Here is a 19,355-nt window from a genome sequence, read left to right as displayed (position 1 = left end):
GTCCAGACTCCCTATGGGTGTGAAAAGACCCCAGGGATTGCTTTTACAGCATGATTGTGTTTAAAGAAACAAACTTCCTTGGGATGGTGAAAGACTCTTGTGCCTATCTGCCTTTCACCATTTATGCAAAATCTTTTCCCCTTCCCCTAAGAATGTTTCTGACCAAATTTGGTTCAAATCCATTTGGTACTTTATGACAATAAGCGATTTAAAGGATTTGCTTCTATTTCTACTATTAGGCCCTGCACCTCTGGCCCCTTGGAGTCAGAGTCGCCTTTATGCAAAATCTGTTCTCCTAAGGTTGTTTCGGACTAAATTTGGTTCAAATCCATTTGGGACTTTATGACAATAAGCGATTTAAAGGATTTGCTTCTATTTCTACTATTAGGCCCTGCACCTCTGGCCCCTTGGGGTCAGAGTCGCCTTTATGCAAATCTGTTCTCCTTCCCCCAAGGATGTTTCGGACTAAATTTGGTTCAAATCCATTTGATTCTTTATGACAAGAAGCGATTTAAAGAATTTGCTTCTATTTCTACTATTAGGCCCTGCACCTCTGGCCCCTTGGAGTCAGAGTCGCCTTTATGCAAAATCTGTTCTCCTTCCCCCAAGGATGTTTCTTACTAAATTTGGTTCAAATCTATTCAGTACTTTAAGACTAGTAAGAATTTAAAGAATTTATCTCTATTTCCCCTATAGGGCACTGCCCTTCTGGTCCAAATGGGGTCAGAGTCACCTTTTTATGCAAAATTCGTTTCCCTTCCACCAAAGATGTTTTTGAACAAATTTTATTTATTCAGGACTTTCAGACAAGTAGCTAGTTGAAGGAATTATCTCTATTTTCATCTTTTGGGCCCCGCTCCTCTGGCCCCAGGGGGGTCACAGACACCATTTGTTAAAAATCTGTTCAATTCCCCAATGGATGGTTTTGACCTTTGGTTCAAATCCATTCAGGACTTTTTGACAAGTAGCGATTTAAGCAAATGTTGACAGACAACAGCTGGACAACGGATGCCATACCATGGCCATAAGCTCATTGACCCCTCAGTCCAGGTGAGCTAAAAAACAAATAAGATACCCCTACCCAGCAAATCTAAATGTAATCCTTTAGCATTAAGATCTGTTATGGAAACCAATTAGCCTGTCAAAAATCAATAATGTTATAAGTATTTTTAGATATCTTTGCATTTTTGAATTTCTTCTGTATTAGAGCTCAAGCTACTACTTAGTGAGAACAGATATATCTACACAGCATTTCATTTGAACTGGTGGGGTTAGGAAAGGTATGGCACAGAAACGAAAGCACAAAGGATGAGTGGACAGACAAATCCTAGACATTTTGCAGACAATATAAAGAGTTTCTATGGACAAAGTGGTGGACAGACAAACCCTAGGCATTTTGCAGACAATATAAAGAGATTCTATGGACAAAGTGGTGGACAGACAAACCCTAGGCATTTTGAAGGCAATACAAAGAGATGCTATGGATAAAATGGTGGACAGACAAACCCTAGGCATTTTGCAGACAATACAAAGAGATGCTATGGACAAAGTGGTGGACAGACAGAAAAAAACCCTTGGCAATTTGAACACGATTCATAGATACAATATTTTACCTCAATTTGAATTAAACTTGTATGATTTCAAAAACCAAGCCGTCAGTCCAACAGCAAGATGATCTTAAAATATGTGTTTTATCACTTATAAAGGTACTGTGGCTGCAAATTTAGGATATAAAAAACTTCTGCCAGAAATTTGAAAATAATAATTGTTTATTTACAGGTGGTCGTATATTTAGTATGATGCTAATCTTCCCCAAAGATCACCTCAAACAATGTGTACTAAAACAACACCATAAGCACAACTCAGAAATACAATTCAAGATGTACATTGCATGGACTAGCTGAACTTTTGAACAATCAGAAAGAGACAAGAGTATCCTAATTGATCACACATGTTGGTTACATGTACAAACACAGTGTTTTAAATGGATATACACAGAGCTCGGAAGTTTGATAAAATAAACATTGGTAGCAAGAATAATTTTGACAGCCTTGCCATACACCGAGTACCTGAATACATGGTCAAGGTAGTAACGAGGGGGATTTATAACCCCAGATAGACTCATCAGGGGTTCCACCAAAAAGGCAGCAATCTGCAACAAGATGGAACAATGAGCAATCGTATAAACATATAAACCCATACCTGTACACATATTTAAGGTAATTTTGTGGTGGAACAATCACACCGCAGACTGTCATCAACGGCTCACAAATAAATGCCGAAATCTGCAACATATCAAAATAATCATCAGTTCAGGACAAAAACAGCTAGGTTTTAAATTAAGTAGAAGTTTTCAAAATCAAAGTCACTATAGTTTGTTCTTCATTAATGTGTCCATGTCAGCACACAGTACTCACTGAGACATTGAGTACTCGTATACTCGAGATGTTGAGTACTTGTGTACTCACAGAGATGTTGAGTACTTGTGTACTCACTGAGACGTTGAGTACTTGTGTACTCACTGAGACGTTGAGTACTTGTGTACTCACTGAGACGTTGAGTACTCGTGTACTCACTGAGACGTTGAGTACTCGTGCACTCACTGAGACGTTGAGTACTCGTGCACTCACTGAGACGTTGAGTACTCGTGCACTCACAGAGACGTTGAGTACTCGTGTACTCACTGAGACGTTGAGTACTCGTGTACTCACTGAGACGTTGAGTACTCGTGTACTCACCGAGATGTTGAGTACTCGTGTACTCACAGAGATGTTGAGTACTCGTGTACTCACTGAGACGTTGAGTACTTGTGTACTCACTGAGACGTTGAGTACTTGTGTACTCACTGAGACGTTGAGTACTTGTGTACTCACAGAGACGTTGAGTACTTGTGTACTCACTGAGACGTTGAGTACTTGTGTACTCACTGAGACGTTGAGTACTTGTGTACTCACTGAAACGTTGAGTACTTGTGTACTCACTCAGATGTTGAGTACTTGTGTACTCACTGAGACGTTGAGTACTTGTGTACTCACTGAGACGTTGAGTACTCGTGCACTCACTGAGACGTTGAGTACTCGTGTACTCACAGAGACGTTGAGTACTCGTGTACTCACTGAAACGTTGAGTACTTGTGTACTCACTCAGATGTTGAGTACTTGTGTACTCACTCAGATGTTGAGTACTCGTGTACTCACTGAGATGTTTAGTACTTGTGTACTGAATGAGATTTTCTTAATATGTATCTTTATATAGACACGATTGGTCTCATGAGCTTTACTATTACAATATTTACCGTCTCATGAGCTTTACTATTGCAATATTTACCGTCTCATGAGCTTTACTATTACAATATTTACCGTCTCATGAGCTTTACTATTACAATATTTACCATCTCATGAGCTTTACTATTACAATACTTACTGTTCTCTTTTTATCTTTACATTTGCTGATTATCTTCTTTACTTCATTAGCATATAGCACTCCAGGGTTTTCAGAATCCTCCTTAAAAATACCTCTGTATGTGTCTGGACAGGGCACCTGTTCAATTGTACAAACTGGTTAACAGAGAATATTTCATTTTTCATTACTGCAAATGTGTGGGAGAGCCTCATTACTGATAATGTTCCACATAATTAATCATCCAGTACATTCACCATCTACTCCATCCTGACACCAGGTTGAACTCATCACTTCTATTAATATGTAGTAATGGTTTATTTTCTTTCCAAACCATCAAAATAATGAAATATATATATTTATATAGTATACCAGAAACATGTATAAGGGACATGTTATATATGTTTATATAGTATACCAGAAACATGTATTAGGGACATGTTATACAGAAACATGTATTAGGGACATGTTATATATGTTTATATAGTATACCAGTAACATGTAGTAGGGACATGTTATATATGTTTATATAGTATACCAGAAACATGTATTAGGGACATGTTATATATGTTTATATAGTATACCAGAAACATGTATTAGGGACATGTTATATATGTTTATATAGTATACCAGAAACATGTATTAGGGACATGTTATATATGTTTATATAGTATACCAGTAACATGTATTAGGGACATGTTATATATATTTCTCTATAGTATATATAATATCTATTTAGGTGTCATGGTAGACTCTGGTAAAAGAGACCAGGAAGGAATTGAAATAAGGAAACCTGACTGCATACTTAGTTACAACAAATATATGCTGTTTTGATCGATGCGACCAGATGGTAGCATATGGAAGTTTTGAACAACACACTTTGAAGTGGTGGAAAAAGTTTTTTTTCATGTAATTGGCCTTGCTGTGCTAAATTCATACATCATTTACAAAACAAGATGTCAGCAACCTGTCCTGCATAGAGTGTTTCAAAGAGAGTTGGTGAATCAACTGGTGACTGCTTCAGAAATTTCTGGTGCTTCACCTAGGGGTAGGAAGAGAACATCCGCAGAAGTTCTACAAAGACTGACCACAAGACACTTCATCTGCCACTTGCCATCATCAGAAAGAGAGATCATGCTAAGTGCCGATGTGTTGTATGTGGACCTGCTGACGCAGAGTTATTCAGAAGTTCTCATCCTGATGAACCAGTGCCAAAACGAACTGGGCGAGAAACTTCATTCCAGTGTAAACAATGCCGAGTGGCACTGTGCATTGAGCCATGCTTTGAACTTTTTCACACAAAATCTGAATATGTGCTGGCATACAAACGCCAAAAGGAGGAATAGACTTTTAAACTCCATCAAAACTATACATAGTTTGTTACTGTTGACATTTTTTCACAAGTTCGAATGTATGGCATATTGGAATAAATCTCGCATAGTTTTTCAGGTGAGTTCACAGAGTTTCCAGTTTAAAACTTCAGCTGTACACAGTACAGCAAAGTACAATCAGTACTATTAGTATGTCCTTATGATTGTAAAACCTTTTTGAAGGTCTGCATCATGTGTGACAATGATCTTAATTACAGGTTGTACTACAAGAAGTCTCTAACTGTGAGATCATATCCTGGCCTCCAGGATTGCGAGATCATTTCCTGGCCTCCTGGATTTTGAGATCATTTCCTGGCCTCCACGATTGTGAGATCATTTCCTGGCCTCCACGATTGTGAGATCATATCCTGGCCTCCTGGATTGTGAGATCATTTCCTGGCCTCCAGGATTGTGAGATCATTTCCTGGCCTCCAGGATTGTGAGATCATTTCCTGGCCTCCAGGATTGTGAGATCATTTCCTGGCCTCCACGATTGTGAGATCATATCCTGGCCTCCAGGATTGTGAGATCATATCCTGGCCTCCAGGATTGTGAGATCATATCCTGGCCTCCAGGATTGTGAGATCATATCCTGGCCTCCAGGATTGCGAGATCATTTCCTGGCCTCCTGGATTTTGAGATCATTTCCTGGCCTCCAGGATTGTGAGATCATTTCCTGGCCTCCAGGATTGTGAGATCATTTCCTGGCCTCCAGGATTGTGAGATCATTTCCTGGCCTCCTGGATTGTGAGATCATTTCCTGGCCTCCACGATTGTGAGATCATATCCTGGCCTCCTGGATTGTCAGATCATTTCCTGACCTCCACGATTGCGAGATCATTTCCTGGCCTCCAGGATTGTGGGATCATTTCCTGGCCTCCACGATTGTGAGATCATTTCCTGGCCTCCAGGATTGTGAGATCATTTCCTGGCCTCCAGGATTGTGAGATCATTTCCTGGCCTCCAGGATTGTGAGATCATTTCCTGGCCTCCAGGATTGTGAGATCATTTCCTGGCCTCCAGGATTGTGAGATCATATCCTGGCCTCCAGGATTGTGAGATCATCTCCTGGCCTCCTGGATTGTGAAATCATATCCTGACCTCCTGGATTGTAAGATCATCTCCTGGCCTCCAGGATTGTGAGATTATTTCCTGGCCTCCTGGATTGTGAGATCATTTCCTGGCCTCCAGGATTGCGAGATCATATCCTGGCCTCCAGGATTGTGAGATCATTTCCTGGCCTCCAGGATTGTGAGATCATTTCCTGGCCTCCAGGATTGTGAGATCATTTCCTGGCCTCCTGGATTGTGAGATCATTTCCTGGCCTCCAGGATTGCGAGATCATTTCCTGGCCTCAAGGATTGCGAGATCATTTCCTGGCCTCCAGGATTGTGAGATCATTTCCTGGCCTCCTGGATTGTGAGATCATTTCCTGGCCTCCAGGATTGTGAGATCATTTCCTGGCCTCCAGGATTGCGAGATCATTTCCTGGCCTCCTGGATTTTGAGATCATTTCCTGGCCTCCAGGATTGTGAGATCATTTCCTGGCCTCCATGATTGTGAGATCATTTCCTGGCCTCCAGGATTGTGAGATCATTTCCTGGCCTCCAGGATTGTGAGATCATATCCTGACCTCCTGGATTGTGAGATCATATCCTGGTCTCCAGGATTGTAAGATCATTTCCTGGCCTCCAGGATTGTGAGATCATTTCCTGGCCTCCTGGATTGTGAGATCATTTCCTGGCCTCCAGGATTGCGAGATCATATTCTGGCCTCCAGGATTGTGAGATCATTTCCTGGCCTCCAGGATTGTGAGATCATTTCCTGGCCTCCTGGATTGTGAGATCATTTCCTGGCCTCCACGATTGTGAGATCATATCCTGGCCTCCTGGATTGTCAGATCATTTCCTGACCTCCACGATTGCGAGATCATTTCCTGGCCTCCTGGATTGTGAGATCATTTCCTGACCTCCTGGATTGTGAGATCATTTCCTGGCCTCCAGGATTGTGAGATCATTTCCTGGCCTCCAGGATTGTGAGATCATTTCCTGGCCTCCAGGATTGTGAGATCATTTCCTGGCCTCCAGGATTGTGAGATCATTTCCTGGCCTCCAGGATTGTGAGATCATATCCTGGCCTCCAGGATTGTGAGATCATTTCCTGGCCTCCAGGATTGTGAGATCATATCCTGGCCTCCAGGATTGTGAGATCATATCCAGAAACAAAAGCGCTAATTGACAGATAATAGGACCAACACTGTGATTACTTAAGAGCACCATTGATGTGAAGCTCTACATATGCTTTAGTAACTCTAATATCTTATCGAATCTTTTACTTTTAAATACCTCAAAATATCAGGTAATCAGGTAAATTAAGTACTAAAATATATACCACATGGACCCATTCCTTCTGTTGAATGCCCATCTTTTTCCATCGCCTTGGACTGATTTCCAACAGCGTAGTGATGTTTCCATGGTAGGAACTGTTAAAAGATATTGTAAATTAAGTTGTAATGCTTTTATATAAACAGAGTAACATATCGTAGTTAAATGTATTATAATATTAGGGCTACAAAGTAGGAGCAGGGAGTAACAAACCATTTCTGTCTCTATATCTAAATAATAATAAGGTACAGTCAAACCTGTCATATGTGACCTTCCAAGGGAGTCAATAAAAAAGGTCACATATGACAGGTGGTCTCTTAATCCAGGTTCAAAGAAAATTACCCGAAAAGGAAAGTTCATAATTATTCTATCACATATGTACAATTTATCAGCTACAAGTATTAGTATAAAGGAATTACCTCAGTCATCAATTAAGATTTCAGTTAAACAGTAAGTTGACTGTTTATTCACTCTTTTTCATACTTCCCAAGCAAATGTTTGTATTTTTATCTATCAAAATTTCGTGAAAATCGTCTGAATGGTGAGGACATTTTTTCCCAATATCTCATCTCCTTCTTTCATTCTTTAGAAGTAAAGTCCATTTTCGTTCGTTTTTAGGTGTTATCAGGGCAAAGATAATAAATTCAATACATTTTTTGAGACAGAATAAGACATTTCATGCATTTCTGAAGTATTTTTTAATCTTTGAAAGCAGACAATTTCGTCCGGTTTCTTCTTGATTATGACTTCTGCTTCCATTTAAAAACTCAGAAAGTCGCTGAAAAAAGTCGCTTTTCAGCATTTGGGACACGGAAATGATGGTCGTTAGTCGCGTTTGACAGGTAGTCGCTTAATCCAGGTCATTTGTATAGTAAATAACGTTGGGAGGAAAAAATAAGTTTGCATGTGAAAGGAAGTCGTTTAATTCAGGTGGTCGCTACGGCAGGTTTGACTGTATATAGAGAATATTGAATGGTTTCCCGTTCAATATAACATATATTTCACGAGTATAACGGAATATCAATATTTTCACTCATGCTTCGCTTCTCCACAATCATACCCTACCCCGGTATACCTATCACTGTGTTACTTCTCCACAATCATATCCTACCCCGGTATACCTATCACTGTGTTACTTCTCCACAATCATACCCTACCCCGGTATACCTATCACTGTGTTACTTCTCCACAATCATACCCTACCCCGGTATACTGTGTTACTTCTCCACAATCATACCCTACCCCGGTATACTGTGTTACTTCTCCACAATCATACCCTACCCCGGTATATACCTACCACTGTGTTACTTCTCCACAATCATACCCTACCCCGGTATACTGTGTTACTTCTCCACAATCATACCCTACCCCGGTATACCTATCACTGTGTTACTTCTCCACAATTATAGTCTACCCCGGGATACCTATCACTGTGCTACTTCTCCACAATCATACCCTACCCCAGTATACCTATCACTGTGTTACTTCTCCACAATCATACCCTACCCCGGTATACCTATCACTGTGTTACTTCTCCACAATCATACCTACCCCGGTATACCTATCACTGTGTTACTTCTCCACAATCATACCCTACATCAGTATACCTATCACTGTGTTACTTCTCCACAATCATACCCTACCCCGGTATACTGTGTTACTTCTCCACAATCATACCCTACCCCGGTATACTGTGTTACTTCTCCACAATCATACCCTACCCCGGTATACCTATCACTGTGTTACTTCTCCACAATCATACCCTACCCCAGTATACCTATCACTGTGTTACTTCTCCACAATCATACCCTACCCCGGTATACCTATCACTGTGTTACTTCTCCACAATCATACTCTACCCCGGTATACCTATCACTGTGTTACTTCTCCACAATCATACCCTACCCCGGTATACCTATCACTGTGTTACTTCTCCACAATCATACCCTACCCCGGTATACTGTGTTACTTCTCCACAATCATACCTACCCCGGTATACCTATCACTGTGTTACTTCTCCACAATCATACCCTACCCCGGTATACTGTGTTACTTCTCCACAATCATACCTACCCCGGTATACCTACCACTGTGTTACTTCTCCACAATCATACCCTACCCCGGTATACCTATCACTGTGTTACTACTCCACAATCATACCCTACCCCGGTATACTGTGTTACTTCTCCACAATCATACCCTACCCCGGTATATACCTATCACTGTGTTACTTCTCCACAATCATACCCTACCCCGGTATACCTATCACTGTGTTACTTCTCCACAATCATACCCTACCCCGGTATATACCTATCACTGTGTTACTTCTCCACAATCATACCCTACCCCGGTATACCTATCACTGTGTTACTTCTCCACAATCATACCCTACCCCGGTATATACCTACCACTGTGTTACTTCTCCACAATCATACCCTACCCCAGTATACTGTGTTACTTCTCCACAATCATACCCTACCCCAGTATACTGTGTTACTTCTCCACAATCATACCCTACCCCGGTATATACCTACCACTGTGTTACTTCTCCACAATCATACCCTACCCCGGTATACCTATCACTGTGTTACTTCTCCACAATCATACCCTACCCCGGTATACTGTGTTACTTCTCCACAATCATACTCTACCCCGGTATACTGTGTTACTTCTCCACAATCATACCCTACCCCGGTATACCTATCACTGTGTTACTTCTCCACAATCATACCCTACCCCGGTATACCTATCACTGTGTTACTTCTCCACAATCATACCCTACCCCGGTATACTGTGTTACTTCTCCACAATCATACCTACCCCGGTATACCTACCACTGTGTTACTTCTCCACAATCATACCCTACCCCGGTATACTGTGTTACTTCTCCACAATCATACCTACCCCGGTATACCTATCACTGTGTTACTTCTCCACAATCATACCCTACCCCGGTATACTGTGTTACTTCTCCACAATCATACCCTACCCCGGTATACCTATCACTGTGTTACTTCTCCACAATCATACCCTACCCCGGTATACTGTGTTACTTCTCCACAATCATACCCTACCCCGGTATACCTTCCACTGTGTTACTACTCCACAATCATACCCTACCCCGGTATACCTACCACTGTGTTACTACTCCACAATCATACCCTACCCCGGTATACTGTGTTACTTCTCCACAATCATACCCTACCCCAGTATACCTATCACTGTGTTACTTCTCCACAATCATACCCTACCCCAGTATACCTATCACTGTGTTACTTCTCCACAATCATACCCTACCCCGGTATACCTATCACTGTGTTACTTCTCCACAATAATACCCTACCCCAGTATACCTATCACTGTGTTACTTCTCCACAATCATACCCTACATCAGTATACTGTGTTACTTCTCCACAATCATACCCTACCCCGGTATACCTATCACTGTGTTACTTCTCCACAATCATACCCTACCCCAGTATACTGTGTTACTTCTCCACAATCATACCCTACCCCGGTATACCTATCACTGTGTTACTTCTCCACAATCATACCCTACCCCGGTATACCTATCACTGTGTTACTTCTCCACAATCATACCCTACCCCGGTATACTGTGTTACTTCTCCACAATCATACCCTACCCCAGTATACTGTGTTACTTCTCCACAATCATACCCTACCCCGGTATACCTATCACTGTGTTACTTCTCCACAATCATACCCTACCCCGGTATACTGTGTTACTTCTCCACAATCATACCTACCCGAGTATACTGTGTTACTTCTCCACAATCATACCCTACATCAGTATTAAATGTCCTTACTTTTCCACAACCATGACATCAGTATGCTTTGTGTAGCCACGTGCAAGTCGTAGAGCTAAATCGTTTGCCTCCGATCTGGAAATAAAATAGGAAACTATAATCAGATTAGGATATTAACAAGAGGCCCGTGGGGCCTGTATCGCTCACCTGGTTGGATTAGACCAAATGTCAAAATAATGTTCATATTCAATTTGTTATATTTGTTAATCACAAACAATGCTATATATGGTTATAGTATGGGAATCCGAACTGCTTTAAAGATTAATGAAGTCCAGACTCTCTAAGGTCTGAAAGACCTCAAGAATTGTTTTTAGAACATGCATTCATCACTTTATGACTAGTAGCGATTTAAAGGAATGACCTCTATTTCCCCTATTGGGCCCCGCCCGTTTGGCCCCTCCGGGGTCAGAGTCACCATTTATGCAAAATCTGTTCCCCTTCCCCCAAGGATGTTTCTGACCAAATTGGGTTCAAATCCATTCATAACTTTATGACAAGTAGTGATTTAAAGGAATTACCTCTATTTCCCCTATTGGGCCCCCGCCCCTTTGGGGTCGGAGCCACCATTTATGCAAAATCTGTTCTCCTTCCACCAAGGATGTTTCTGACCAAATAGGGTTCAAATCCATTCATAACTTTATGACTAGTAGCGATTTAAAGGAATTACCTCTATTTCCCCTATTGGGCCATGCCCCTTTGGCCCTTCCGGGATCAGAGTCACCATTTATGCAAAATCTGTTCCCCTTCTGCCAAGGATGTTTCTGACCAAATTGGGTTCAAATCCATTCATAGCTTTATGACTAGTAGCGATTTAAAGGAATTACCTCTATTTCCCCTATTGGGCCACGCCCCTTTGGCCCCTTGGGGGTCAGAGTCACCATTTATGCAAAATCTGTTCCCCTTCCCCCAAGGATGTTTCTGACCAAATTGGGTTCAAATCCATTCATAACTTTATGACAAGTAGCGATTTAAAGGAATTACCTCTATTTCCCCTATTGGGCCCCGCCCCTTTGGCCCCTCGGGGGTCTGAGTCACCATTTATGCAAAATCTGTCCCCCTTCCCCCAAGGATGTTTCTGACTAAATTGGCTTCAAATCCATTCATAACTTTATGACTAGTAGCGATTTAAAGGAATTACCTCTATTTCCCCTATTGGGCCCCGCCCCTTTGGCCCCATTGGGGTCAGAGCCACCATTTATGCAATATTTGTTCCCCTTTCCCCAAGGATGTTTCTGACCAAATTGGGTTCAAATCCATTCATAACTTTATGACCAGTAGCGATTTAAAGGAATTACCTCTATTTCCCTTATTGGGCCCCGTCCCTTTGGCCCCTTTGGGGTCAGAGTCACCATTTATGCAAAATCTGTTCCCCTTCTGCCAAGGATGTTTCTGGCCAAATTTGGTCAAAATCCAATAAAAACTTTTTGACTAGTAACGATTTAAAGCAAATGTTGACGGACGACGGACGACGGACGGAAGACGGACGACGGACGGACGAAAGACGCTGCGCCATGACATAAGCTCACAAGACCTTCGGTCCAGGTGAGCTAATAATGATTAGTTATGAATATTACGTGAAAAGAAAGAAATAATTATCAAATACTGTTAAGAAATCAGTTACTCAATAATAGTGTTTATAAAAGTTACACCCATCCCCTTAAAAGGGCCACAACTATTTATAACATGGTCAAACAATGATAGTTGTTATCAAAGTTACACCCATTCCTATAAAAGGGCCACAACTCTTTATAATATGGTCATAATGATAGTGATTATAAAAGTTGTCTGATCATGACCTTTCATAGCATGTAAAACATCTCTCTGAGATGGTTGCAGATGCTGGAATAATAGTCATAATGTTGATATAGTATCATCCTTTGTAACAGATATCATTTCCAGAAATATCTTCTAATCAAAACAAAAGGTTACTGCTCATGATGTTTCTCTGTAAAAACCACACGACTACTTGATAGCAGATGAACTCACCCAGAGTTGACAAAGAAACAGACACACAACTTGTCAGGTAGTGTTTCCACCACCCTCTTGGCATAGTCCACCATGGTTTCATTTAGGAATCCAGCACTTGTTGTCATCCTGGCCATTTGTTCCTGTCCTGCATGCACAACATGGGGGTGACAGTGACCCACTGGAAATACAGACACTATCTTAGGAATTTATATCTGTCAAGCAGATAAACTATCCATATTTCATAATCAATCTATCATCATGTTAGGAATAATATTCATCAATTTGGTCCAAATATTATTTGAAAAGATATGTTTATCTTAAAACACAAACAATGATTGAAAATTATACTTCCAAGCTTTCAAAAACTATCACATCAGTTTCCTTTCAAGCAGAGAGCAATGACAGAGTTTGACAACCATCCACTATTCAGCAAAGAGACATGGTGATATTTTCACGTTATAATATAACACAATATTAACATCCAATCAGAGTTGGAATGGAGAGAATCAAACTGCCCTAGAGTACTGTACTTGTATTAGAGTGTTGTTGGGATGAAAATGCCTCTTTACATATTAACTGACTTTACATTTGTACTATCACCAAAACGTTACCATTGTCAAGGCTCTGTCATTGAACTCCTTGCTTGACAAAGGAACACATGTACATGTTTTCAAGCAGTTGACAACTCATATTAACACTTGGTCAGAACCATATCAGGATTATTTCAGGCAAGTTAGAGCTCAGTCCACTGGTGAAATTTGAGAAGATTGAAATGTGAAAAGTATGGTGGACAATGATGGACACAGTGACTATATAATATAGTTCATCCCACCCCAAAGGGTCAGGATGACTGAAAAAAGCCTTAAGCTGTTCAGAACATGAACAAGAAACCTATGGGGCCTGCATCACTCAACTTGATATTAAATGTTTCTGGCAAATTAAGCACTCTACGTAAGTTGACAAGCACTCTACGTTAATGACTAATTTTCGTCATTTACACAATTAATTAAATAATGAATTAATTAATCCTGACAAAATTTGGCCAAAATCCATTCAGTTCTTAATGACAATGAAGCAACAATTTAAAGGATTAACCTCTATTGATCCCCTATTTGGACCCACCCCTTATAATTATGCCCCTGGAGGGCCGGAATCACCATTCAAAATGTGTTCCCTTCCCCCCAGGACACTTCGATTCTGACTAAATCTGCATGGTCAAAATCCATTCAGTCATTCATTGCTGGTAGAAAGATTATTAAGAAAAGTTATGTACAATGGACGAAGGACACTGCGCCATGGCATCAGCTCACCCGCGGTCCTTCTGATATTATGTGAGCAGGATATGGACCATACTTGGTTGATATTATAGTTTATTGTCTTCTCTGTATTAAAATAAACCCTAAAACCTATTGCAATACTACTACCATTGAAAAATCTAGTGGTTCTATGTCAGACTCATCTTTCTCTACTTTTCCCTTTTTTCTTCTTAATAATTAATCTGATAACAAGAACAAGAGGAACCTACATGTGAATTCACCTCTTCAGTTCTTTTCAAGAATAAAGCGATGACAAACTTAAAAAAAATCCAAGATAGCCACCAGTCGGCAATTTTATTTTTCTGATCAAAAATCTGAATTGAATTGGCACAACTAGGGACTAAGGGGAACCTACACATGAAGTTTGAGAAAATTGCTTCAGCTATTTTCAAGAAATAGTGATCATGATAACAAGGATGGTTTACGAACGGACAGATGACTGACAGACCATGGACCACACCCTGATCCAAGGCAATTTGAATAGCCCACCATCTGATGATGATTGGCTAAAAAGAAAACATGCATATGCTTGAGTATTTTTATAAGGATTACCAGAGTACAAACCATGTGAAATGATGCTGATACAATCCAGGTACTCTGTTCCTGAATCATCGTACATGTACTGGCGTGAGGCCCTTACTATCTTCAGGGGAGCAGCTTCAAAATGTAGTTTACATGTCCTCCTTTAACAAGATCAAAAGGTAACGCCTTGATAAACATCCTTTATAACACCTTAAATCAGTACTGACCTCCACGATGTGTTCTGACCTACCACTTTATAACACCTTAAATCAGTACTGACCTCCACAATGTGTTCTGACCTACCACTTTATAACAGCTTAAATCAGTACTGACCTCCACAATGTGTTCTGACCTACCACTTTATAACAGCTTAAATCAGTACTGACCTCCACAATGTGTTCTGACCTACCACTTTATAACACCTTAAATCAGTACTGACCTCCACAATGTGTTCTGACCTACCACTTTATAACACCTTAAATCAGTACTGACCTCCACAATGTGTTCTGACCTACCACTTTATAACAGCCACAAAAGAGTTCCCTCATAAAAATCTTAAAATTTCTTACCAACCTTCAGCTCTCACTAGATAGCCCTGCATACTATTTCTCTCCCCTTAAACATTAACTCAAACTTCCTATATCATTAGCTTATAAAATTCCCCTACACACTGGTCCCGTTTGTAGACAACAAAATCCCTTAAAATATGTAAACAAAAAGCAACTGCATATTAATATGTACATATACCCTTGGACAATGGACTCCATCAATGGTGATCAATTTGATATTGATGAAGTTCATTTTCTTTTCAAACGTATACGTAGCTATAGAACATTAGATGAACAAAGAATCTAAATGTTGCAATGTAATTCAAGCCACAATATATTTTTTATATAAATTTTCAATGTTTGGAAAATTCTATAGACCACAGGCGTCTGCTTCTGGTAAGCATTTATAGAAAAAACAAGAGATCCCAGAGGGATCTTGGCGCCCACCATTGAATGATCTTCATAGGTTCCATGTCAGATTGATCTTTTCTCTACTTTTCCCTTCTTCTAAGTCTTACTAATCTGTGTAAATTCAGAAACAGCCCTCTATAGCTAGTACTTTTCAAACAAGGGGAAGCTATATATAAAATTTAAGATTTAGCGATAATGGCTGTCTGTCGACCATGTTGTTTTTGGATTGGTCCCAATATGCAAAACTAGGCACTAAGGGGAACATACATATGAAATTTGAGAAAGATCCCTTGAGTGCTTTCTGAGAAATAGCGATAACAAACTTCAATTGTCAAAATCCAAGATGGCTGCCTGTCGGCCATGTTGTTTTCTGATTAGTTTCAAAATGCAATATGCATAACTAGGCACCAAAGGGAACCTACATATGAAATTTGAGAAAGATCCCTTCAGAACTTTCTGAGAAATAGTGATAACAAACTTCAATTGTCAATATCCAAGATGGCTACCTGTCAGCCATGTTGTTTTCTGATTGGTCTCAAAATGCAATATGCATAACAAGGCACTGAGGGGAACGTATGTATGAAATTTGAGAAAGATCCCTTCATTACTTTCTGAGAAATAGCGATAACAAACTTCAATTGTCAAAATCCAAGATGGCTGCCTGTCGGCCAGGTTGTTTTCCGATTGGTCTCAAAATGCAATATGCATAACTAGGCAACAAGAGGAACCTACGTATGAAATTTGAGAAAGATCCATTCATCACTTTCTGAGAAATAGCGATAACAAACTTCAATTGTCAAAATCCAAGATGGCTGCCTGTCGGCCATGTTGTTTTCTGATTGGTCTCAAAATGCAATATGCGTAACTAGGTACCAAGTGGAACCTAAATATGAAATTTGAGAGAGATCCCTTCAGTACTTTCTGAGAAATAGCGATAACAAACTTCAATTGTCAAAATCCAAGATGGCTGCCTGTCGGCCATGTTGTTTTCTGATTGGTCTCAAAATGCAATATGCATAACTAAGCACCAAGAGGAACCTACATATGAAATTTGAGAAAGATCCCTTCATTACTTTCTGAGAAATAGCGATAACAAACTTCAATTGTCAAAATCCAAGATGGCTGCCTGTCGGCCATGTTGTTTTCCGAATTGTCTCAAAATGCAATATGCATAACAAGGCACAAAGGGGAACCTACATATGAAATTTGAGAAAGATCCCTTCAGTACTTTCTGAGAAATAGCGATAACAAACTTCAATTGTCAAAATCCAAGATGGCTGCCTGTCGGCCATGTTGTTTTCCGATTGGTCTCAAAATGCAATATGCATAACTAGGCACCAAGGGGAACCTACATATGAAATTTGAGAAAGATCCCTTCAGTACTTTCTGAGGATTAGCGATAACAAGAATTGTTTACGGACGGACGGAGGGACGGACGGACGGAGGGACGGACGGACGGAGGGACGGACGGACGGACGGACGGACGACGGACCACGGACGCAGGGCGATTTGAATAGCCCACCATCTGATGATGGTGGGCTAAAAATAGTAAGAATGCTAACCAGAAGTGGACTCATGTGTATAGACATATGATGATTCATACTGGTCAAAGGGGAGATAACACCATGATTGTGTAACAGTGGAGAGTACTGGTCATCTTACTAACTCAGGCTAGCAGGCATTTCTCTTTTGCCTAGCTGGTGCAAACATAATTAATTATTATGACTGGGTCTATGTAAGATTACTCTCTTCTCCATCTTTCTTCCTTTCCTCCGAGTCATGTGAAAGTAAGTGGAATATAAACATACCTGTACTGGTATATGTAATTTGGGAAAAATTATCAAGAACTTACGAGGAAAACATAACTACCATCAATAAATTCTAATATGGCTGTCTGTCAGCCATTTTGTCTCTCTGATCAGTTTCAAGTAAATTTTATTCAATGTTGTTAATTTATACAACATTATATATATAAACAGCTGGGTTTCACATGTTCAACCTGCAAAGTTACAGATAGAATCACATGTTCAACCTGCAAAGTTACAGATAGAATCACATGTTCAACCTGCAAAGTTACAGATAGAATCACATGTTCAACCTACAAAGTTACAGATAGAATCACATGTTCAACTTGCAAAGTTACAGATAGAAAGTAAGTCTCAAAATCAAATCAACATAACTAAGGACTGACAGAAACCATATCAAGTCAGAATAAAGTCCTTCCAGTGCTTCTCAAAGTTCTGAAGAAATAGCGACAACACACTTCAACTGTCAAAATCTAAGATGGTCACCTGTTGGCAATTTTCATTTCCCAATCAGTCCTAAATTAGAAATGATTTTGGTCCCCAATAACAAACCAAATGACAAAATTCCTAGCTATATTCACTTGAGGTATCTGTATTTAGTTACATCTGCAAGAAAACTCTCAAATAATGAAACCTGTACACTGAATAATTAAGTTTGTAACCAGTGTGGGCATCAATATTCCATAATGGTTAGACTGACTAGGAAAAGGGCTCTAGACAAGGAAGCAATTAGATATGTTGAATGAAATAATTAGAAATACTAGAGTAAAACATGAGGATAAGTTTCTATATCACGCTTAATAATACGCTCAACATATGAAAAAATAACAAAAATAAGAGTGCAAAAAAATGTTTTACAGTGATCAGGGATATTTATATGTGTAACAGCAGCATGTCGGGCCCAATTTGCATACGTCAAACTACACCCGACTCGCCCTTGTGGACCAACAACCCAGGCTCGGATAGCCCCTTGTCAAGTATTCATCTCACGTTGAAACAAGGTTTGGGCACAGGCACCAAAATTTAAATGTAAGAGGAGTGGAAAAATGCACGGCCAGACCAGGGTTCGAACCGGGGACCTCCGAACACTAGCCCGATGCTACTTGGTCGCCGGTGATCGACCCAGTCCAGTTCCGCTACACTCTTCCCTCCCTTTTTTAAATCTTCCACCCCGCAGATTTCACAACTCACAACCCAGGCTCGGGTATCCCCTTGTCAAGTATTCATCTCACGTTGAAACAAGGTTTGGTCACAGGCACCAAATGTAGTAGGAGTGGAAAAATGCATGGCCAGACCGGGGTTCGAACGCCAATGATCGACCCGGTCCAGTTCCGCGCTACACATGTATAATGAAGTCGCTGAAATATTTATGCCTCCCAAATTGAGTTTAGACTACTATTTTAGTAGTTTAATTTTTTTGTTTCAGTGATTTTCTGCTTGTAAATCTTGCCGTGAATAAATAATATCACTTATTATACCTCACTTTTGTTTGAATTCTTTTCATTGGACGAAAACATATCACCTGACATTTTATAAATCGAATATCCCCCGACAAATGCCGTCGCCGGGGTATAACCCGTCGAATAACCATGTAACCATGGCAGCAGAATACATGTATTATACCCCGGTGTATAACCCCTCCGCCCGATGAATAACCCTTCGTCATCGAACGCGCCTGCATCTGAAGTCGGGCAGTGGAACTCTTTTGCGTTTGTTGTCGTATGGTTCCAAAAACACAAACAACAACACAGGCTTTTAAATCAATATAAAATACAATTTATTAAATTCAATTTATTGTGGTTTTT

General features: G+C 40.3%; 1 protein-coding gene across 2 annotated transcripts in view; it reads right to left on the bottom strand.

Moving 5' to 3' along the window:
• The window catches only part of LOC117323135 (5-phosphohydroxy-L-lysine phospho-lyase-like), a 36,320-nt gene that overhangs the window by 15,731 nt on the left and 1,234 nt on the right, over positions 1 to 19,355 (bottom strand). For both annotated transcript variants that reach the window (XM_033878169.1, XM_033878176.1), the window contains exons 2-7: positions 14,829 to 14,947; positions 12,967 to 13,126; positions 10,981 to 11,055; positions 7,161 to 7,251; positions 3,424 to 3,540; positions 2,203 to 2,285 (exon numbers count right to left, since the gene is read on the bottom strand). In XM_033878169.1, the coding sequence (XP_033734060.1) occupies positions 2,203 to 2,285; positions 3,424 to 3,540; positions 7,161 to 7,251; positions 10,981 to 11,055; positions 12,967 to 13,126; positions 14,829 to 14,947 (645 nt within the window). The remainder of the gene's footprint in view (positions 1 to 2,202; positions 2,286 to 3,423; positions 3,541 to 7,160; positions 7,252 to 10,980; positions 11,056 to 12,966; positions 13,127 to 14,828; positions 14,948 to 19,355) is intronic.

The sequence above is a fragment of the Pecten maximus genome, chromosome 1 (assembly GCF_902652985.1).
Source record: "Pecten maximus chromosome 1, xPecMax1.1, whole genome shotgun sequence".
Taxonomy (NCBI): Eukaryota; Metazoa; Mollusca; class Bivalvia; order Pectinida; family Pectinidae; genus Pecten; species Pecten maximus.
The sequence above is the reverse complement of the archived record's forward strand: the minus strand, read 5'-3'. Positions and strand labels throughout refer to the sequence as shown.